The sequence below is a fragment of the Dermacentor variabilis genome, chromosome 8, assembly GCF_050947875.1.
Source record: "Dermacentor variabilis isolate Ectoservices chromosome 8, ASM5094787v1, whole genome shotgun sequence".
Lineage (NCBI taxonomy): Eukaryota > Metazoa > Arthropoda > Arachnida > Ixodida > Ixodidae > Dermacentor > Dermacentor variabilis.
In genome coordinates, this window is record NC_134575.1 from 105,931,367 (window position 1) to 105,955,500 (window position 24,134).

The 24,134-nt window shown below is 46.5% G+C and overlaps 1 protein-coding gene across 1 annotated transcript in view; it reads left to right on the forward strand.

Annotated features, from left to right (window-relative positions):
• The window catches only part of LOC142591213 (uncharacterized), a 162,762-nt gene extending 140,298 nt beyond the window's left edge, over positions 1-22,464 (forward strand). The window contains exons 6-8 of the mRNA XM_075703574.1: positions 8,132-8,193; positions 14,131-14,223; positions 22,160-22,464. Of these exons, the coding sequence (XP_075559689.1) occupies positions 8,132-8,193; positions 14,131-14,223; positions 22,160-22,311 (307 nt within the window). The 3' untranslated portion in view covers positions 22,312-22,464. The remainder of the gene's footprint in view (positions 1-8,131; positions 8,194-14,130; positions 14,224-22,159) is intronic.
• The last annotated feature ends 1,670 nt before the right edge of the window (positions 22,465-24,134 follow it).

Here is a 24,134-nt window from a genome sequence, read left to right on the forward strand (position 1 = left end):
CGAACTCAAAGTGAATATTTTTCAGTACTAAATTTAGAAGAGCCTCAACTGCATCTTTTTCTAATTGCCTAGGTGGGCTGCAGCTAGCGTAAGCTGAAACTGCGGAAGCTATGCCCTCGGCGTGAGGTATGTTGGTGTACAAAGATGCGACATCCATAGTGACCAAGTAACTCCCCGCCGGTACCGTCAGGTTTGATACCTCCCGAAGGAAGTGATTTGTGTCTTTAATGTACGAGGGGAATGAAGATGAGATGTCGTTAATGAGGCTGCCAATAAAGCTGGATATTTTTTTCATCACCGTTCCATTGCTGGAAGCGACAGGCCGACCGGGATTGTTTATTTTGTGAATTTCGGGTAGTAGGTAAAAACGGCCGGGGCCAGAGTTTCTTGGTATCAATGCTTTGAACGTCTTACCGGTTATCTGTCCTGCCTTGTGCAGAGCGGTTAGGGCGTCGTTTATTTCGCTTTCAAATTTCTCGGTAGCATTGCTTTGGAGTTCTTTGTAAAAGTTAGAGTCGCCCAGTTGACGGAAACCTTCGGCTGTGTAAACACTCCGGTCAAGTACCACCACTCCACCACCCTTGTCTGCTGGCTTAATGGCAATTGTTTGATGATCACGTAGGGTTCGCAGCGCCTCCTCTTCCTCTTCTGAGAGGTTACTGCGGATGGGACGATGCCTCTCGTACTCTTTTATAATGTCTCTTTGAACCACACAAATATACATGTCAAGTATTTATCGCGTGCCTCACCAGGTGTCCATGATTTTTCGGTGAGTTCTGATAGCTGATCAGGACACCCCTCTGTAGTTTTTCGATCATAAAAGTGCTCCTTTAGTCGCAAATTTCTCGCGAAATCATCCAAATTTTGAAACAATTGAAACTCTTTCGTACGTCCGGACGCCGGACAAGAAAATAGACCTTTCGAAAGGAGATTTATTTGTATACTCGACAATGGGCTACACGACAAGTTTATGATATTTGAGGCATTGCCCACTGTCTCGTGCTTTTTTTCGCTGATTGCTTCAGAACAACTGCTCGCTTCCGATTCAAGATTATGGCTTTGAGATCTACCTCTGATGGCCGTTGGGATATTGTCACGCTTCCGTTTCTTTCTTTGTCGTTCTTGGATGTTGACACTTTTTCTTTCCCTCGTATTTTACCAGTTCCAGCACTTCCAATTCTGTGAGCTTTGACTGACGCAACAGCAGCTGCTCCTCATTTTTAAGCTGCGATTCTCTACGCACCCTATGAAGTGCCACCAGCCGAGTGAGCCCAAGCGAGGCCTCCCATTCCACTGCTCTCTTTCTTTTTCGTCAGATGTATTCATTGCCAGCTTCTGTTTTACATGAAGCCCCTTCGGTGCCACGCCTGAGGCTAAATATTTATTCAGATTAGAGGCATGCATCTCTAATCGCACCCGCTTGTCAACTGTTTTACGCAACGTCATAAACTCGCGGGACCAAAAAGTGCCAGAAAACATCATCGGCAACAATTTTATCATTTCAGACCTATAGCCAACAATAAAATTATAAGCTTGAAAACATGGAGTACGCCGGCCATGGTATGCAGATTGTTTCTTCAATTTGGACAACCAGCACAAGGTGCGACAACGTGACGTCAGTGACAACATTGACGGGAAGGCCGTGATGGTGCGGGTGGAATTGATGTGTGAACCACACGACAGAAGGCATTCTGGTTCACTGATAGTGTGATTAGTGGTCAGAGTGCGGCCAGCGTAGGACCTAACTTTCTCCCAATAAGAATTGTCGCGCTGCAACAGGACAGCAACGATTTTGTGGCCACTAGTGTAGGGGATGCAGAAGTATAAGCACGAACTCATCAAAGTGACACAGGACAGTTTTTGATGTTAGGGCGCCATAACTACATTAAAGTGCAGTTTTGCAGTTTGAAAATACGGCGTGAGAGTGAAATGAGGTATTTGGGGAGAAGTGCCCCTATGATACCGAACTTCTTTAAGAAAGCGATAAAAGTAAGAAACGAGATTCAGGCAGCTGCGTAGCTCCTTGACATTTTGCGACTGAGAGTCGAAGAAGAATTATAATGTCGTCCAGATATCCCAGACAAGCCTTGCGCTTGAGGCCACGTGACAGTATCGATCATACGCTGAAATGTTGCTGGGGATGTTACAGAGCCCTGAAGGCCTTGCATCAATTTCACAAAGGCCATCGATGTCGCAAATGCGGTCTTCTCACTGTCATTTTCATGCATCGGGCTCTGCCAGTAGCCTGAGCGGTTATGGACTGTCAATGTACTCCGCTCATTGTAAAATGCAGGGGAGTCGTCTATGCCGGGTATGGGATAGATGTTCTCGCTACTAATGTTGGGTCCCCGATTATCAATGCGGAAACGCACCGTTTCCTCTTTATTCTGTACAGATACAACTGGTAAGGACCGAGGACTTACTGAGGATAAGATAATAATTTGCGTGAGCAGTCTAGCCACATTGTCTTTCATATCTTCCAGTCGGCTGTAGAAACGCGGTAGGCGCAGTCCTAACGGTGGTAGTGCCACCTCTGTCCATGCCGCGGGTTGCCACCGCTGTTTGTCATAGATGCGCGGCGTACACATCAACGTGAATTTTTCATCGTTTCAATAAAGCCAGGACCTAGAGAGCGTCTGGTGCAGAAGGCTCAGCGTAGTGGTGGCAAAAAGACGAGAAGAATCTTGCGCATCTGTAGGCGAAAGCAGGCTAGCTGACGCATCGCTAAGTGCAACGAGAGAAGCGGGGCCGGGTTCAATGCAGCAGATCATGGCTGAACCTTGAGATTGAAAGACGTTGTCAGGTGTTGTGTTTAGTATTGCCATGAGGGCGGCGAACCACACCAGGCTTGCAGTTATTGCAATTCCATTGGCGAAGCAGCGGACATAGGTGAGAATTATCACGCCATCGTTGACAATTTAAGCAGATGTAATAGCTAGTACAACTTCTTGAGGTAGAGCAAGCCGTGAATCATGAAAGGCCGCTATGCGATGGAGTCGGCCACTGTCGTTGAAAATTCAGGTTTTCGTCAGGCATTAAATACATTGGCGAAAACGAATTAAAGCAGGCACAGATGATAAAAATGTCGACCTGAAATACATCTAGACGCACGTGATGACAAAACGGCAAACTGAATGTCGTAGAGTATAGCATAGGAATAACTTTATTAAAATGCCGACAACCGATGGCTTAACGCGTCGTGACGTTGGCCAAGCGTCGACCCAGGGTTATGCCCTACTCTGCACTACCCCCGTTCGGCTCGTCTGTGGTGGATCTCGAGGCTTGTGCTTTAAGAGCACACCCGGGGCCTGCTGGACGGCCCATAGTTGAGTGTCCTTGTCTGTAAACTGCACTGCACTTTCAAGTTCAGGTGGGTATGTGCTTGAGGTAACTTCGGCCAGGAACCTGACACAGTCCCCCATGATGTGCCATTGGTCCGCCGGACACAGTGCACTAACACCCCACACAATACTCGGATAGAGTTCCGGGTGAAGCACGTGTAGCATTGCAGGGGCGAGAAGTGATCCGGTCTGTATCTACGTTAGGATGACGGCCTCCTCCCGACTGAGTGCCGGGTGGGGAGGAAGCGTTGTCCATCGAGCTAAATCTTCGTAACTTCGCCATAACTGGTCACTCGGTCTTAGGTTTCGAACCATCACACGGAATGGTCACTACCGAATTGGCTGTTTCGTTGTGGTTCGACGAAGATGCACACACGCAGGCGTGCGCCGGGAATCACTTGATACGGATGGTGCTGCCGCGGCCTTCGAGCTGAAGCTTGCCCATCATGGCGATTATTATTATTATTATTATTATTATTATTATTATTATTATTATTATTATTATTATTATTACTGTAACGTATGCCGTCGAGAAAAAAGGACGCAGTGAATTGCACAGATGGCCAAATAACGTCTTCGTTGTCACCTGCAGTGATGGTCCAAGGTACTTTACGAAGGAGGGGGCACAATGTGGAGTGTGTAAACAAAGTAAGCCGTCCCGTGTCAACTAAGGCTTACGTTGGCACACTTTCAACGTAGGTTGATAACACACGAGACACGTGCATTGGAGTAGTTGCAGTCGGTCCGGTCAATGCACTTTCTCCCAATAAAAACACAGAGCTGAGTTCTTTGAGCAGGCAGCATGATCTTCAGTCCCACGGTGAAGCAGAGACGCAGAGCGTTAGTATGGAGAAGGGGAGCCGCGTCTGGCCATCGAGGCTGTGCGAATCATGTCAGAAAAGACAGGCGGCTATGAAAAACAAAGCGAAAAAAATTGACTTGCTATCCCGGTCCTGCGAAAGTGGATGTCCAGCGAAGCTACGGAAAACTGCCTCTAAAATTGCTGGGAGATATGCAATGCTTCATTGCTTTAGAGTAATGGTAATAGTAGCAGTAATGGTAATTTTTACAGCACGCCGACATTGGTCGTATTGCCGTTTACGTGTCTTTCGATTTGCCGCTACTCGTATTCACGCTGCTCTTCTGGAGTCCTAACTCTACAGGGCCTAATCATAGCGGTGCTGCAGCAACAATGAAATCAGTTGCTATGCGGGTAATTTTATATAGGAAAGGCTAGTGACGTAACACCCTACGTCGAAAGCTGCGGTCGCCACGGAAACTTGCACAACAGTAATATTTACCGGGAAACGCATGCGGCGAGTACTACGTGCTTCGTATTGTTATCAGGAGCCCCTTGTCATCAATTACGTGACATGGATGCTAGTTTTGCGCTTGTTCTTGATTGAAACGAACACTGCTCTATATGTTATATGCGTGATGCCAAGAATCTATGCGCTTTTCCCTTCACTTTGCTGAGTGTTTGAAGCCTTCTTCATCTCCGCCGCGGGTCGGCCCGGTGTTGTACAAGCTCCGAGATTGGCCCATACTTTTGTCAATGAACGATGACATGAAAAATGCCGACCAACTTGAGGCTAACAGATTCCCTGCAAAAGAGCGGAAGGAACGACGTGGCTACGCCTAATTGGAGCATGTACGTGACGTTCAACAGTATCTCATTCGCCGCGTTCGTCTTGTTGGCGTCGGCGGCCATCCCGTGTGACGTGTACGCCGATGCCACAGTAACAAGAAATCGGCTGTTGAATAATAAAGGAGAATGGTACGCTGAAGCAGAAGAGTGTGGTGAAAAGTCAGCAACATAGTAAGGAGCAAACGCAAGCACTGTAGGGCAAACCGCGGGAAAAATGGAAGAAACCTCTGCATATGTAGTTGCAGGATGGCATGGGGCAGCGTGCAGGCAGGTCAGAGTTATTGCAAGCTGACAGTGAGAGAAGTGTCACCTGACTGGTTCATGACCATCATCCTGCGCATGAACTGCCGGAACATGGGGACCGCCTGCACGACGAGGTCGAAACCTTTCTCGTCACCAGATATGGCAGGCCCATCCAGCCAGCAGCCACTAGGTCGCGCACAACACTGGTCTCGCATGTACGCATTACCGCGCACAGGAGTATGACATCACTGATGCAAGCACCTCTACAATTAAAGTGGAAGCATCGGCTAGTTACTTGTTGATTTTCAATGCGGAAACAGCGCCTAAAAGAGGGACTTAAAGTACGGCAGGTAGAAAGCGACACGTCACGCAGCATCTTTATTTTCACGTGCATTTAGCTGTGTCCGTGTTTTTAGGGCTGTTCCCATATTGAAGATCCCGGACAATCCGAAGCATTGTTGCCGCACTGCTTCTTTTTTTAATCGGATTCCTTCAATCACTAAGTTAGACCTACCGCTCCCCTAGTTTGCTTATCGTGTCGTAGAACAGTGGTTCATATTTGAGATAGACGTAGCTCAAAAAGTAATCACCGTGCAGCCATTTAAATGGGAGGTTCGGCAGCATGTACTCCCGCTTGACGTAGCAGTGGACCAGCCCTTCCCATCGCCGAGCGCAAGGCCCTGTGATGCGCTCAAGTCTCAAGTTAGGGCCCACACTGATGTCAAGCGCTCGGAAGAGTTTTCTTTCACCCATGCTAGCAACTGCCTCAGACAGCATCTCAGCTCACATTACTCCCAATTACTCATATTGAGCGCCTTTGCTAACACCTCCTGACGATGACTGACGCGCACTGTAGACGCCCAATGCGACGAAGTAGGATGCTGCCTTGAATACAGTTTTCAAATGGGAGTCCGTCACACTGATCATCCATGGCCAAACACACAGTGAAGTCGAGACTGCACCTGTGCAGAACAAGGCGCCCACCATTCCTCCCCATCAGATGTCACAACTCGTGATTATGGCTTGCAACAGCATCAAGTCCACTGAAAGCTGGCCGGCTTTTATCGCATCTTAGTGAGCGTAAAGACCTGCACTAACGCATCCGTGGTCAGCGGCTACTGCAGCAGATGTGACGCAAGCTCTTAACACAACTGTAGACGAAACCAAGGACCTTGTGAGCCTTAGCGAGCACCACGCGATGGCTACAGTGACGACTACGCTTAATCAGGCATGCTGCTACTTCTCATTTTTGTCGATGGTGCTTCGTTGCCCACCCCTCAATCTCGTAATTATACCCGGCGAAAACAATGCAGCTTAAACAGCCTCTTTGTTACACGTGATGCCAAAGAGCACCTGGTCATGATGAAAATGACGCGAAAGAAGGCTTTCGGCCGTCATCGGCAGAGACAGGCGTGTCTTGGATTTCCGCCCACCTCCCTGAAATCCACATAACAGTGCAGATGTTTGCGTTGGAGGTGACTACGAAAGACATCTGCCTGCCTTTCCAGCTTGTCTATTCTCCATACCGTCTTGCTTCGTTTAGCGTTTGTAAGTGACCATTCAGATTTTAATACTCGAGGCTTCAGTCGGCGCGCAGATGCTACTGTCGATCGCTAGAGCTCTCCACGGGCACCGGAAGTCCTTTCCTGACGAACCACGGCCAACTTTTCCCATTTTGCTGTCATCAAAATTCTACGGCCGCATAGCGTTTTAGTCACGTATGCGCTATTCCAACGCCTCGTATGCTGCTAGCAAATGCACGCCTGTCGCATATATTATTTTTACTTCTGCTAAACAGACAGCCTCGCCCACAAGCCATCTTGGTATTTCGACCAGACCTTCCAATAACGTACCCTGAATCCCTGATCAAGGAACTGTCGTGGAACCTTGTCCTGGAAGCATCTGACATGGACACAGATCAGTGCCATGGTGCTTGTATATTTTGTAGATAAGCAAATTTTAGGCCATGTACGTTATGTAAGGCTTTAGTAAAAAAATTTCGATATAACATTGTGCACTAAGGAAGGGCACCTGTTGGGATGTTCCTATGCGACACATCCAAAAATCGCACAATAGAATAAGGAACAAGAGACAGTTTCACGCAAAGACCTTTAGCTTGCCGGCGGCCAAGCACAAGTGGTACGCCAGGTTCTTCCGTCGCTGACTCTTCCATAAAAATGTCGCAGCGGTCACCTTGACTGGTTACGTCTACAGGTGAAGAGCAACAGACATTTTTGAATTCGGTAGTCATGATCAGAGGAGGTTCTGTCATTTAAATTTTGTTTACCATTAGACCTCTTTGTTTTCGGCGATATTTTTGCTTTCACTCGTGCAACTCAACATCTGCAGGCCTACAAACTTCGTGTTATGTTTTCAGATAACCTCATTGTTTATTAGAGTAGCATTGAAGTCACCGTAATCTCGGTGTACCGGATTTCATTATGTTTATAACCATTGTTCGGAATCACCGCCCCACAAATTTTCCTAAGCAGTCCCTATGCTGTCCTAATACATGCAGATTTTAGAGAAGCCCTAAAATAATATGCACCGGATAACTGCGGGGATAACTTGTTGCTGATATTTTATGTAATCTCTGCCGCAAACAAGAAAGCATGATAAAAGTTTTTCGAAAAACTTACTCTCACTGAAAAACAACGCAGCGGCAAATAAGCGTATAAAAAGTAGCAGATATTGGCGCATTTGAAGCCTAAAAGCTAGGGCCCTGGATGCAGTAATTATGCGTGCTGCAAGAAAGGAAAATGTACTTAACATGTGCCCCATATTCAGAGGAAGCCAGCTGTACTCTGAAGTGTAAATATACGCACAAGCGAGAGTTATTACGAACCGAAGTAATGGCAATCGTATGTTTTATTATCTAATATATTTCTGAATCTTCTAGGTCAATGGAACTTAAATTCAGAGACTTCCTTATAAATAAAAATGTGGAGCTCAACCTCAAAGGTAAGCGCCTTAAAGTCGGCAAACGCATACGCACGAAATATTATAATACATATCCTGCTATTACACAGATATATCCTGCACGACGACTGCCGACGGCGTTGCTTTTAGCATTGTATAATTCCAGCGAAACAGTGTATTTCCACCTTCCAAAGAATAAATGTATGAGGCGTGTACTTCAGCGGGATTCCTCTTTCACGCTTTAGATGGATGGATGTTATGAGCGTCCCATTTGGAATGCGGCGGTGGGTTGCGCCACCAGGCTCTTGCTATTATTAATCGGCTGGGAAACTAACGGCTAGTCATCATAGCCGTTAGTTTCCCAGCAGCGACGTCGTGACAGCTGCATAGCTTTCGTGACTAGTAATAGCGGCTGGCGGTGGCACTATTTATGTAGGTGTCCTATGACACCGCTGGTTTACAACTTCCACTCTTGAGGGCCAATGAACTTTAAAAATTATGGGGTTTTACGTGCCAAAACCACTCTCTGATTATGAGGCACGCCGTAGCGGAGGACTCCGGAAATTTCGACCACCTGGTGTTCTTTAACGTGCACCTAAATCTAAGTACACGGGTGTTTTCGCATTTCGGCCCCATCGAAATGCGGCCGCCGTGGCCGGCATTCGATCCCGCGACCACGTGCTCAGCAGTCCAACACCATAGCCACTGAGCAACCACGGCGGGTGCCAACGAGCTTGGGGGCCACATATAATTAAGAAGAACTGGAGGTGCCAGCGGAGTGGGTCAATGTCGAGTCCTCTTTCGATGTCCGAGATTGATCAGTTGCGGCCACATGAACCGGTTCCCGAAACTGTTGTTATTAGTAGTCCTGTGCTTCCGTAACTTCTCGCGAGATCGTGGGGCATGTGGCTCGAGGGATTGCTGTTCAAGAGGGCACTGGTGCCACATAGGAATGGCGTCGGTTCTTTGGAGAGGAGAAAGTCTTATTTTATCCACTTTCCGTACGAAGAGCGGAATGGTGGGGACGTTGTCTAGGCATGCGACATTTTGCGGCATTCTCTACATCTCAGAAAGCAAACCTAACCCAGTGCCACCTTAAATCACTCGAGGTGTTCAGGCCATCTTTGTCAAAGAAAAATTGTAGAAATTTCCGGTTAAACCTTTGAGAATATTGTTGCGGTCTCCGGGGAGAGTTAAGGGGAATCCTTTAATGATCACCAAGGCACAAAGACCTTGGAAATCGTAGGAGCAACGTCGTCCTCTTTCTCTGCTCCCGCTTCCCGAGTTGGTCAGACCCTCTGTAACGTTCCTCCTCTCCCAGACGAAGCCCTCCAGGCGAGCCACTACTGCTTTCTGCATATAACGGCTTCAGGCTGGCGATGTTCGTCACCTCAGTCTTGCGCGAACAATGATCTTTGAAAGTGAAACGTGCATTTGGGTAGTTGATCTCACTTACACGATCGATGATAACGAACGGCCCGGGATAGTCGGCAAGTAGCTTTCGGCTAACGCCCCGTCTGCGTATCGGAGTCCACAGTCACACGAAATCTCCGGGAATATAGGTAACATGCTGGCGTTGACTGTTGTAGCATGTTTTAGAGTGCTGTTGCGTGGCCAGTACACGTAAGGGGGCAAGTGCACAAGCCTATTCTGCACGACACGAACATTTCGCGATCGACAAATCGTCATGGATGACAAAAGAAAACATAGTGTCCAGCGTATGACGAGGCGGGCGCACGTAAAGAAGGAAGAAATGCTGAAACCGGTCATTTCGTGTTTCGCTGAGTTGAAAGAGCCCGTCACGTACGGCAACACTTCAGCCCATTTCTTGGGATCCGAAGCGACGTACATTGATTACATGTTGATCAATGTTCGGTTCGGGCGATCGCTGAGGCCATCAGTTTGTGGATGATAGGCTATTGAGTGTCGGAACTTGGAAGCACATATCAGTATTTCTTCCACAATAACGGCAATAAATTGGCGATCACTGTCACTCATTATCACGCGAGGCGGCCTATGTGGTTGCATGATTGAAAGCAGCAAAAAATGGGAAATCTGCGCTGCAAATTTCTCATTACGCATTAGGCATTACGCATTACGCGTCAGGTAGTCAGCACGTACAATTATCAACACCTTGTCTTTTGAATAACGCGAAAACGCTCCGATCAGGTCTATACCTACTTATTCAAAAGAGGAACTGGGGGCTTTGCTGGCCCGAGGTGACCAAATGAAGCGTAGGTAGATTGACTGTTGCTCTGACACTGTGTACAACTGGTCATGTCAACTGTTTTGCATATTTGAGGACAGTAGAATTGTTCTTTGGTGTCACTAAGTGTTTGCGTTGTCCCTAAGTGACCAGTGGTCGGGTCACCGTGCGCAACGCGCAGAATAGACGTCAAAAGAGACTCCTGAACCACCACTAGAAAGCGGGTGCCCGTGAAAGGTAAGTTCCTCTTGCAAAGACGACCATCTCAACAGGGAAACTCGGCCTGCGGTTATAGGCCCTAGTGTGGCAGTGAAAGGAGCGTTCAAGCTTGGGTATTCGCGCTGGTTTGCGGCGAATGTCAAGGCATCGGGAGAGCCGGACGACAAGAAAACGATAAGGTGGTTAAAGCTGGCGGCTTCACAATCCGTCGTAGGGACTGGCATCCTAAAGAGGCTATCCGCATCAGAGTGTCAACGGCCACTCTTGTACGAAATAGTGATCACGTATCGCGCAAGGTGACCGGGCGGGTTGCGAAGATGGACCAACCAGCACAGAGAATGCACAGAGAATGGTGATCTGTGACGATATTGAACGGGCGACCATAGACGCACGAGCGAAACCGTCGCACGGCCAATACTCCCGCTGGGCATTCTTGTTCCGTCAGAGTACATTTCCATTCAGGTTTGCTTAAAGAACGGCTTAAGTACGCTACGACATATTCGTCGTTTCTAGAGCACCGAACGGGAACGGCACCGATGCCGACACCATTTGCGTCTGTGCGAATCTCTGGTAGAGACAAGAGATCAAAATACCGGATTTTGGGCTGTGAGGTTTACAAAAATTTCAGCTGGCGAAAAGCGAGTTAGCCCTTAGGGGTCCACTGAAACGGAGTGTTATTAAGCAGAAGATTCGTGAGAGGGTTAGAGACATCGGCGAAACCGGGTATGAACTGCCAGAAATATGAGCCGAGCCCCACGAAGCTGTGCAGCTCCTTGAAAGATTTTGGTTGCTCGATTGATTTAACGGCTACCGTCCTCTGTGGGTTGGTTCGAATGCCATCTTTATTAACGAGATATCCTAACGCCACTGTTTGGCGCTTGCCAGAATGGCATTTTTTTAAATTCACCTTAAGACCAGCCTTTTCGATACTGTCGAGTGCAATAGTGAGACGAGTGTTGTGGTCCTGAAATGTGCGTTCAAATACTCCGACATCACCAAGGTAGCGCACAAAAATCTGCGATTTCGAACCGCGCAAAACAGCGCCCATGAAAATTTAGGATGTGGCCGATGCATTGCTAAATCTGAACAGCATGACGTTAAATTTGTAGAACCCTTCAGGCGTAATGAATGCCGTTTTCCTTTTCAGCTGAGTGCAACGGAATTTCACAATAACCGGCTCTCAGATACACGGAAGAAAAGTAGAAAGTGGGATGCAGACAGTCAATGGCTTCGTCAATACGGGGCAGCAGATAGACGCCTTTCTTGGTAACGGAATGCAGTCGGTGATAATCAATGCACAGACTCCACGCACCATTTTTCTTTTTCAGAAGAATGACGGGAGCGGCCCTGGGGCTTGCGTATTCTTGAATTATTTCCTTTCCTAGCATCTCTTGCACTTGCTTCTTTAGGATGTTGCGCAGTCGTGGAGCCACTCTGTGAAGTTTCTGCCGTATGGGATGCGCCGAAGTGGTGTTGATCCGGTGACGTATTCGAGACGCTGGAATTAAATTGCATTTTGCAGCTTTTGTAAAACTCGTACCCTTTCGAGTACTTCGAGAGAACACTCAGGAGTATTGGCGTTCGCTTTGGCTATGTGTCTTGCTGATGATTGGTTGAAGTTGTGAATCTTCTGTACCTTGAGAATCTAGATGTCTATTCTCGCCTGTGCCATCAACAAGCGCCCCTAGCGTCGTAGAGTACTCGGATTTCAGTACAGCAAGTTGCGTGCCACGAGGCTACGCTGCAGGCTCCGTTGAACTGTTAATTATCCACATGCTTAAGCTTTATTCCACAAGCTTTAACCCGACACCTATGCCACTGATTCTTGCAGGCACTGCAATGACATCGCTAGCCTAGACCATATGCTCTGGCGTTGCCCCTCGTTACGAGGCACAGAACAAATAAATGAGTACAAGTGGCTCTCATCCAGAGCCCCGATGCCGGGGCGCAACTATGAGCTGTCCAAAGGGCTCACGATGCGGCGGTCGGGCATGGCCTGACTGTCCCAACGTGGGAGCGGCCCGCAGCGCGCTGAGTCGCGTACCTCAGGACCTTCATTAAAGTTTTGCATCCATCCATCCATCCATTACGCGTCCTTTACCTACTGACACCACGCAATGGAGAACTAAAATGCTGTTTTTCGTCCAAGTCAAATGAATCGGTTCCAGCGTAGCGTCGAACATAACAAGGTCTTTACTAGAACAGGTTACTGAAATGCACACACCAGAAAATGCATGAGCGACAGTCTACTCGGAGAAAACAAATATGCGTTCATCACGGGATGAATTCTTCCACAATATGTTCAATATTCATCAATACGTTCAACGCGCCTGTGTTGGACATCTCACTTGCACGATCACGCAAAGCTTCAAAACTTCTACAAAGTAGAACGCAGAAACTTTGCGCAACAGTTCGACGGGTCGTGAAAGTATGGACTCCGCAATCTTAATTTTCGAAAACGAGTCTCCATAGCACCTCTTCATGTTGTATACAAAGCTCTTTCAACTGGTCGAAATGTCCTCAAGATTCTCCAAGCGTAAAATAAATAGACCAGGTTACCTTGCAGCGCTTCCGTGCTACAATGTATATAACGACTATTCTGCAAGAGCACTTGAAGCACTCGTGCGAGCCTGCAGTTACGTTCCAGATAAAATGTGTGGTTCACCATGTGGCGTCTAGAAGCTTTTACTGCGCCCCACTCTTTAAAAAAGGTTTGGTTAGGGTTTTTCTATGCAATACTTGGGAAGGGAGAGATTGCTTTTCTCGGAAACCAAGGCACTGAATTTCATGGAGTTTCTTTCATTTAAGAGCAACACAGGTGGTCAAGTGACGGTAAAAGCACATTTTGATTTACTTGACCATATTTTGCAAAAAATGCTGAATATTGCAGAGTTGAAGTTTATATGTATGAAGTGCGCAACTCAATTTTATCAAGTTTTCAAAACTATAACTCATACATAATAAAAGTTGCTACAATTCTGTAAGTGACCTCAAATAACAGCACTAAAGCGGATAGAAGTTTATACATTAAAAGCGCTGTAGAATATACTGCTAATTCTGAGTAATAATTTTGCGTAATCCTTGTAAACATTGTAATGTTTTCACGTAAGCGCTACATTCATATACCAGATATGACCCCCTTGAGAGGATCTACTATATACCCGTTAGGGAATTGCACTATTTGTTTTATTGCAGAATTGCGGATTTGTGAATCCATGCCAAAATTGTTTCGAAATATACCAGTATTCGAAAATTTTTGCACAACTTCTAGACTCTAGGGGGGAACTTCTCCTCCCAAGTAACTAGAGCAATTCTCTTTTCTGAAATGCAACAAATTCATTAAGATCCGTCAGGTAGTTGTCTGACAAATGCATTTCTGCGCCTTAGCCCATGCGAATAGGCAAATTAGATTTTCGTGGATTGAAACTTCTTTGCTAAAGTACAGTGTTTCGTACAATTATGTGAACATATAAAAGGTATGGAACATTGATTATGTGTACAACTAACTGTAGATCTAGGGTGAACCCATTCTTCGCATAACTATATTTTTTCAGGACCCATTCCACCTGCACTTCCTACGATTTACTATTTCCAGTATACTGGTAAAGACTGCTTTATCATGGGGAAGGATAACCCAGGCTCGGAAGGTACGTTCCAAAAGCTGCGGGCGTCATATCAGTGACTAAAAATGTGGACAGGCACTTAGCTATCAGTAAGTTATTTGAAGGCAAAAGCATCATGTCTTGCTTAAGTTTTCCTCTTAAATTAAACGTCCACCTTAATGCACCTTGCCCTAATTTGTACCAACCTTAATAAACCTTAATCCACCTTATTGTACTTAATTCGCCGTCATTCACTTTCCTTCAGCGTGGGATTTCGCAGTGCGATGCTCAGTAGGTTCAGCGTCGGGAACCTGACGTCATCACTTGGCCACGTGGCTTTTCGTGCCATCACATGTTAACGCAGGATGGACGCATTCCTTCATGGGACATATACAGCTCTGTGCTTAAAAATAACCAAGGACACCTAAGTACTTCTTACGAGTTGTCGATGCGAAAGCTTTTTTGTCCAACTGAACTACACTGAGCGATCCTTCGAGTTATGAACTCCTCGAGGCCAAGCGAGCGCATAGAGTGGGAACGCGTGGGAACGGCACGGCGCCTTCGCCGCCGGGGGTCATGTAACCAAGCACAGCGAGAGACGCAGCTGAGGACAGCACAAAATACAACGATGCTCGCTATTTCGAGCTGATTGTTTTCTTTGATATATATATATATATATATATATATATATATATATATATATATATATATATATATATATATATATATATATATATATATATATATATATATATATATATATATATATAAAGGTTGTTACGGAAGAGATGGATTTATTTACAAAATTATCGAGGATGCGTAGACACGAGATCGCAACCAGTCGGGCCTTTTCTACACCGCCCACAGTTCGTCCATCATCTCATGTTCGGATTCGCCGCGCAGCGTAACTTCCTCCGGCACAGACAACGCTCGTTGTGCGAGTTAGGGATCCACATAATTGGTAGTTTTTGATTCGGGAACCCTATGATGGTAGTGCCTCAGGCGGGCCACATGAACCACTTGAGTCTTCCGTGACCGGCAATAATTGGCGGTCAGTTTAGCGATGACGTAGTTGACATCACTTAATCAGCCGATTATCACGAATGGACCGCTGTACGTTGAGACGAACTTGTGAGAGAAGCCTTTGTTCCGTAGAGGTGTCTACAGTAACACATGATCGCCAGGAGCGAAAGTGACCTGTATATGCAGGGCGTCATAGTGTGCCTTAATAGAAACTTGCGAAGATATTGTTCTTAAGCGAGCGGGCAGACGCGCTTCTTCGGCACGACACATTGTCTGCGGAATGAATGTGTCTTCGTTCAGTGGCAACAGCAATATTTGGCAATGGCAATGGCAATGGCATAATAGCTTCAGCCAAGAAAAGCGCTGGCGTAGTCGATGAAGCGTGCGAGCAAAGCCAAGGTGTCCCGATGTGATGTCATCATGCATGGCGCGAAGAATAGCAGTAGGCAGGCGTTCTGGAAAGAATAGGAGCAAGGAAGCGCCTTCGGCACAGTACTTCTTTTTTAAAGCAAGCCGTTACAGAGTGTGAAGGGCGTTGCCTGACTTGACATGCGGGCAGCCTCCAATAAGGGCATGAGTGTAGGATCACGACGTTGTTCACGTTAAAAGGTGCTGAGGTCTGGAAACTCGGTGATGCTGGCAAGATAGTCGTCGAAGTCGTCATTGTCGGTGGTGGAGTGTGGCAACGGGAGACGAGAGAAGCAGTCGCCAACGATATGACATCGACCTTTCTTGTAGCCGACAGAAAGAGTATATTCTTGAAGGCGTAACGCCTAACGTGCCAGTCATTCAGAAGGATCCCGCAGTCCAACAAGCCAGTAAAGGGATTGATTATCGGTCACTATATTGAAATGGCGACCGAACAAATATGGGCGAAACTTCTGGATGGCGAAGATTTCTGCCAGGCATTACACTTCATTGACAGCGTAATTTCGCTCCGCTTTTGTCAGTGTTCGACTTGCGTACGCAACGACGTGCTGGCGCCCATGATGAAGTTGAACGAGGACGGCGCCAACACCCACACCACTAGCGTCAGTGTGTAGCTCAGTCATGGCTTCGGCATCGAAATTGAGCAAGACCGGCCCAGAAATTAGTAGATACTTCAGCTGATGGAACGCGTGCTCGCACGCTGTTGTCAATACGCAGCGATTGTGTTTGTGATGGAGGCACCTGAGCGGGTGAGCAAGTTGTGCGAAGTTCTTATTGAACCGGCGGAAGTACGAACACTGTCCAAGGAAACTACGGAGGTGTTTCGCTGTCTTCGGTTGGCTGAAATCCCGCACTGTAGCAATCTTTTCAGGGTCAGGTCGAATACCATGTTTGTTGACGAGAAAACCGAGCACGAGGGTCTGGCGCTGAAGGAGGTGACACTTCCTTGACTTCAAAACCAGTCCAGCGTTTTTTATGCAACGCCAAGGCGCTGATTGTGCTCCTGAAGTGTTTTGCCGAAAATGATTACATCGTCGAGGTAACATTTGCAGATCTCCCATTTCAATCCGCGCAGCCCTGTGTTCATAAACCTTTCAAAGGTTGCTGGAGCATTGCATAAACCGAAAGGCATGACATTAAGCTCGAAGAGACCATCTGGCGTCACAAAGGCAATTTTCTCTTTATCTGTCGGGTGCATCGGTATTTGCCAGTATCCCATTCGTAAGTCAACGGAGAAGTAGGACGCTGCACGAAGGCAATCGATACCATTGTCGATGCGCGGCAGAAGGTACACGTCATTCTTTGCCGCTGCATTAAATCTTCGATAATTGACACAGAACCTCCAAGGGTCGTCTTTTTTCTTAATATCACTGGAGCTGCCCAGGGACTGCAAGACTCCTGAACAATATCATTCCGCAGCATTTCTTGAACTCGCTCAGCGATTACTTTTTGTTCTGCGGAAGAGACGCGGTACGGCTTCTGGCGAATAGGCGTCGCTTGGCCCGTGTTTATACGGTGTTGCGTTCGCGATTCAGAAAGCGACATTGGATGCCCATTTTGCGTGACATCGAATACTGGCGCATAGCGGACGAGCGCCTTTTGCAATTCTTTCTGCTCTGAAGCGGATAGCGACTTGTTTGTCATAAGGTAGAATTTCACAGAATAGTCGCAATTTGCTGCCTTCGCGTCGGTAGAAGCATGAACGGCGTCACTACTGACGGTCGCTTCTGAGTCAAAGATGGCCAGCTTGAGTCCCGTAGGCAGTAAAACTTGCCCAAAAGACGCGTTCACCGTCCACACCTGAGCACGACCGTATACACATTCTACAACGGATCGAGGAAGCAGTACAGTTTTCTTCAAATTAGTACTGCTTAATTAAACCATGACAGAGATGCGGAGGAAGCTATCGGAAGAAATGCTGCAGTCTGAGCCGGTAAAAGGCCATCGTGAGACAGAGAAAACATACTCTGCTTGTCCACGCCAGATACTGTTGGGGTGGGGCGTTATCACGTGACATCGAAGAGGAATTTCACCAGCCCCACAATCTAATGGTGCACCACACTCACCAAGCAAGTCAGTCCCAAGGATGATGTTGTGAGTGGTGTGTTCCAAAACAACAAATTGAGTTGGAAAATCTTGTCCACCCACACTCACTACAGCAGAGCAAACTCCGACGGGCCGCAGCGGTTCGCCCCCTGCTCAACGAAAAGTAGTCTTTTGGTCCCACACGAACATCACTATGTGTCCACGACAATTCTTAAAATACTCATTACAGAAACTGTAGCACCGGTATCGACTAAGGCATCAGTATTTAAACCATCAACACAGACACACACTTTGTTTTTGCACATGACGACAGGCGGAGAACAACGACTACAGACAAAACCACACTCAATATCTTGAAGGCAAGAGATGCAAGTGTCACCGTGAAGCTTATGCTTTCTTAATTATTTGCTACTTGGGACATTTATGATGACAAACATGAGATGCCATTGTTGCACGTTGTTTAATATATCATTCAGCTGCTGAAGTCAGATCTTAGCTACAATCCTCGCAAAGTGCCCGTTTTCGAGCCCGTGCAGGACTATTCATAGCGTTATTCATTTAATTTGATCCCAAAAATCTTTAACTGATGATTACGATACTCGGAATTGCGAAATTTGTGCGTAACGCGTTTGACAGCGGTCGCCAGAGACCCCGCCCACTCATCCAGCATACGCTGCAAATGGCAAGCTAGCCGGTCGGATGGCTTGCGACCGGCTAATTTTTCACGAGCGCTGTTATCAAATGACGCTTGAGAGTAAAAGAGACATGCTTCCTTCACCCGCTTTATCCTCGGTGGAAGCGAGAAGCGGCGTGCGCCGACGGTGGCAGCGCCGCGATAGCGGAGCGCAACGGGCGCACACCCTCCCCGGCCGTTCACAGCGGCTTCAAGTTTTTTTACCAAGACTGTACATTTTCCGTTTGCGTAAAAATTTGCACTCCCAGTGGCGAAATGTGTCTAAGCGTGTTCGGGTTCCAATCGTACAGGCCCGTAAAGAAAAGCAGCTGCATTATAAGAAGTCAGGTTACACAGCTTTGCTTACTGGAACGAATTGTATCCCAGCTATACCGACACTGCCAGTTTCTGCCTTCCTTTTCCCACACGTAGTGGACACAGGACTACCTGTTGGTGAGGAGTCTCTGCCGAGAAGCACCCCGTCGCTCAGACTGCACAAACATTCCACTGTATATTAATTGTCGGAATGGCAGCCGAAAAGCTCCTGTGAAAGGCTAATCGCACTGAAGCAAGGACGGCCTTCATTCACGCCAGCGTCGCTCCATGGTGCAGAAGCAGGAACAACGTGCTGCTGCGTACGTTGCAGCTCGACGCCGTGGGTGCGCAGACGCGATGCTTAGGAAACAGGAGGCCGAGACGAAAGCGACACAACACGATGACAATTAGTACGGTGTTCGTTGACCTCGTTTGGTGATAAGAATGTTTGCTGACAGTATGAAACCACGGTCATCAAACACATCGATCAGGGCTCTCGTGAAATTGTTGAAACAGCTCAAGAAACACCGGGAGGCACGCCATGTATAAGGAAGCAATCATGTTATCGAAAAAGAATTCTGTTAGTGGGGCAGCGCGTGCATGCGGTATGGATGGTAGTCTGTATAGGTGATAAGATGTAATGTTTTTCTTTTGTATTTCATCTGTGGTGGACTTATCGCTTATTCTATTTTTTTCTTTATGTTGGGTTGTAAAACGCCCATAGAATTCTAAAATACAGTATGAATTGTGTGCTGAGTCTCCACTTCTCCTTCCCTGCTCTTCGTTTCACATTGTGCTAGGCGGCGCTGTTTCATCAGGAATTGTCATTTATTTGGTCTATATTGTGCACTTCTTTGGGCAGCCATTGCTCACTTTTCCGAGAACATTTTTGGCACGAGTTAATACGTAGAGCTCTTTTCTTACGTGACCAAGCAATGTTCTCTTGCTTGAGCTAGGAATTTCGAGTGCCAGTGGACTCGTCGGCACCCCGCGGCGGCCGAGGTATTTACGCTGTGTAGCCGAGGGCAGTTACCACTAGCAGGCGCGTATGGGAACCTGTTTTATTACAAAATAAAGCGAACGGAAGAGAGTGAGGAGCAGGATCTTGCTTGAAAGAGAACGTTGGAGAGAAAGGTGATTTCATGCTCCGCTTGCGAGCTCAAAACCGCCTACGACAGCAAAAGCTGTCTGAGAAGTTCACAGCAGTCTATGCTACCCGCGTGCTATGTTATTCACCAAGCACGAGGGGTGATTCAGGGCCCGTTTTAGCTTTTGCAAAGGTTTAATACGATCAAGCCTTGACTACGGAGCCAAAGCATATATGCTACGCCTAGTGTTTTACAAATGCTATATCCTATCCACCACTTGGGTATCCACCTTGACACAAGCACCTTCAGGAGTAGTCCTGTACAAAGCCTGTACATTGAATCTAACGAATAGTGTCTATGCATCCAAAAGACATACTTAAGCTTCTCGTATGCCTTGAAGGTACAATCGGAATTAGATCATCCATGTCAGTGAATTATTCGCGACTTTTCCATGACCAGGCTGTTCCATAACTGGCGAGCCACTTGGCCTCCTCTGTCCCTTCGGTTGGAAGCACCGTCCGAAAAAACAGACGTCCCTCTTCTAGAGAATGTCATTATGGCTCCTACTCGTCTTTCGCCTACTTCGGAGTAGCAGACTACCCAGTGTGGCATCTTTTTCGTAGAAATATCAAAACGAGCTCCTGAGGCACACTTGCACTCACATTTCCTTAAGAAGTATTCCTTTGCAATATATTTACAAACGCTTCGAAGTCTCCTGCTGGTGCTGCTTACGCCGCTCTAGGACTATCGTTTTTAATATCCGGTAGACTAAACCAATACACAAGTATTTGTACGGCGGAAGCATATGCAACCCTCTTTGCAGTTTATTGGGTTCAGGGACTCATTGAGTGTAGTCTGAACCCTGGTGAGCTAACGAAATCATAAAAACGCCGTCTTTATCGAACTATACGCATTGCTATGCTCAGCTTATATGTGTCAGCAAATCATCATCCTGTGCTGGATACCTGGCCACAGTGGCATAACAGGCAATGAAGCTGCTGACCAGAACGCTACCTCAATAGGTTTTAATCACACCGATACAAACTCTCATTCCAGCCACAGGCCTCAAACCATAATTACATCATAACGTGAAGAATCACTGGCAGAAACAGTGGTATACCCAGGTAACCAATCCAGCGCATTTGATCGAAACTATATTAGGGTACTGGATATCGGAAAAAAACAGCACGATAAAAGGAAGCGCTCCTTTGTCAATCAAGGATAGGTCATACCTTCGGCACCTACTGTTACCTGTTGAGTGAAAGTGATCCTCGCTCATGCCAAAGTTGTGGTGACAGCCTTACAGTTATCCATGTCCTCGTTCAGTGCCGGGATTCAAAAAATGAGCGCAAAATGTACTTTCATTCTGCTTATCGTCAGTATATTCCTCTTCACCCAGCATGTTTTCTTATTCACGAACCGCTTTTTAACCTTCAAACAGTTTTTAGCTTTTGAGATGAAGTTAACATCTTAGAAAAAATTTGGCCGGGTGATGTGTAGCACAGCTTCGCCTTCGAGGCTCTTGCTAGAGTGATCTAAGCTTCTACATCACGTGCCTCTCAGCCCTTTATTTCAAGAGCCCTGTGGAAGCTCTACTGTTTGTATCCATGTTATATTATTACTTTGCTGCAAAAATTTTCTGCTCTCTTTCTTTCTGATGAGTAATTATCATTATATTTTACACAGTTTACAGCGACTCGTTTTAAAGCCTCCTTGCAGCCACATTACATCTACATTTGTGACTCAGTTTGACAATTTCACACATAAAACATAAACGATTCATTAGCCTTGGCGCTCTTTGGCCATACCTGACTCTTGCGTCATTAAACGCCGCACAACAGATTTCAAGAAGCGTGTTCACAGACAAAATGTCCACTCAAGTCTGCATTTCTTTCATGCTTAACGAAAGCTAGAATCATACAGATAGAATTGGCCGATTGGTATTGTTGACGCAGTTTTTTACACCACTGCAAACCCTTAGCGTTTTTTATGACTAGAAGCGGCAGATCTAGTTATAGTGGCAGCAGTGTATACCCTCACGGCGCTGCTAACCTTCATCATTCGTCTAAATAGACGAATATTTGTGTATTTCACGATTATTTATGTTTTTCAATGGACGCTAGACGCAGTGGCAAAGTAATTCCCACTTACAGAAATTTCGCAACATAGTATCAGCCATGGATAACAATTAATGCCATTCAAAAAATTCTAACGCTTCGTGCACCTGCATTTTTTGAGCGGTACCTTCGCGGAACCGAACTAGCGAAAAAAGTGAAATTTTTATTTTTTAAGCTACTCTGCGCCCTCAAATACTTCTTGAAAGAAATATTGTAATCGCTTCGGAACTGTATTGGTACTTAATCGACCACTATTATTTTGAAAGGGAACACACATATTTCTTTTTCAGAGAGAACCCCTTGTATGGCTTGGTCCCCAAAAAATGATCTTGAAGCGTTCTCATGGGAATGCAAATTCATACTTAAAGAATACTGTCAAAGCCCATATAAGATTCCATCAAAGAGTGTTGAAAGATGTCCATGGAAGCAAGCACATCAATAAAATGGGATTTATATGGCCTGAGAGTTCATCTTTCTTCCTAAATTCACCCTTGCATCTAAGCACTTGTATGAACGACGAATAAAAAGCCGCATTAAGGAAACACTTCTCGGGCAACTTAGCATACTAAGCCCAAGTTTGTTATGAATAAACTTACCAACGTATAAAATATTGCCTATTATTTTTTGCGTTTACACTTGTTGTTAGTGTAGGTTTCGCTCTGGCTCATCCTCGGCTATTAAGCTTCGCTCGTTTCTCTGCCTTGAGAGTAGTGAAGCACTCTCTTGCGCATCACTTCTAAAAGGCACCATAATCTTCCGTAATATAGTGGGTCTTACATTCTTGAAATTTTCAGGCACCCAAGAGCTTTTTACTTATTTCCTATATCTTTTGAAGCGAATACTGTAAAAACATTTAAGAACCATTGTTACTCAGTCATGCAGATATAAGACAATTTTAATCACAAAATATAACATAAAATGAAATATTAAAATATCGAACGTGAGAAAGACGGCATGAACGCTCGCATCTTGTTTTTCCGAATATAATTAACCAGTCAGTAGAACCAGGACCTATTTTAATCTTCTTTGACATAACCTAGCACAAAAAAAAATTGCAGCTGAACCCATCTCACAATGAATGTCGACAGTAATACGTGAGCATTGCATCAATATAGCGTTACAACTCATTGCCACCATCGAAACGCGTTATGTATGAGGCTCGTACTCAAGCGCAGCTCCTCTTTCACGCTTCCCCAGGAGCATTCGGCGCCATCAAGCGCCGCTGCCGAGACGCCTGCACGCGGCCTGCGAAGGAAAGCGCCTGTGAAACGCCCGATACGGTGACCGGGCCCCTCTCTCGCGATTTTCACGCGATAGATTAAGGAGCCCGTGTCGCAGGAAATCCGGCGTCCGGCGTCAAACGTAGCAACGGCAAAACGATTTTCTAACCACGTATACCCAGGCCTTCCATATGATGCAAGGAATTGACTGAACTAATCGAATTTCTCAAGCTAGAATACGCAGAAAAATCGTAAACTACGACTTTTGCACAATCTACTAGACATGATAGATCTAGGATTGTAATTTTACTATATGAGAAAACATAATTCTGTTAGGCGGCGACTTCACGACACCCCTTCACACGCACAAACCAGCCACGGCGTTTGGAGACCGGCCACGGCGTCTGCCATTTTGCGCACACCGGCCCGATCACGAGACCTTCATTTGAGGGATCGCCAACCGCTTGTGCGCAGGCGCGAGTAAGAGCGGGCGCGAGAGAGAAAATCTGGGGGCTTTTGCTCCTTGAATATATGACTTTGCCTAGGCCCTACCGAGGAGGTTTACTAGCACGTGTTGTAGGCGTTTGTCCCTAGGCGTGCCGGCATTACGTAGAGGGGTCAAGTTTGCTTATTCTCGGACGCTGGCGCCCGGCGCTGTCAAATAGGTGAAGCAGCGGGCACTGCCGACCGCTGTGTCGGACAGACTGTCTCGCACCTGCGACGCTCGTGCTCAGTCGTGGCTTTCTCGCGCCTTACGGCGATTTACCTTGTAAATAACATTACAGATGTCTCTGTGGGAGCAGTTGCGACCGTTGTAGAGCCCGCCCTAGCAAAAGAATTGATAGAAATTTCTACAAGTCTCTTAGGAATATGTATAGGTTGTATGGTTCCTTCTATGGGAGTCTGATATATATTCATAGCTGAACCATAGAACTCTTTACCAGCCTGTTAGGCCGCAGATAGATCTCGCTATGCTACCTACAAGACCAAATACGATGATGCATCAGTCTTTTAAACCCAGATAGAGATGATCAAACAAGATACA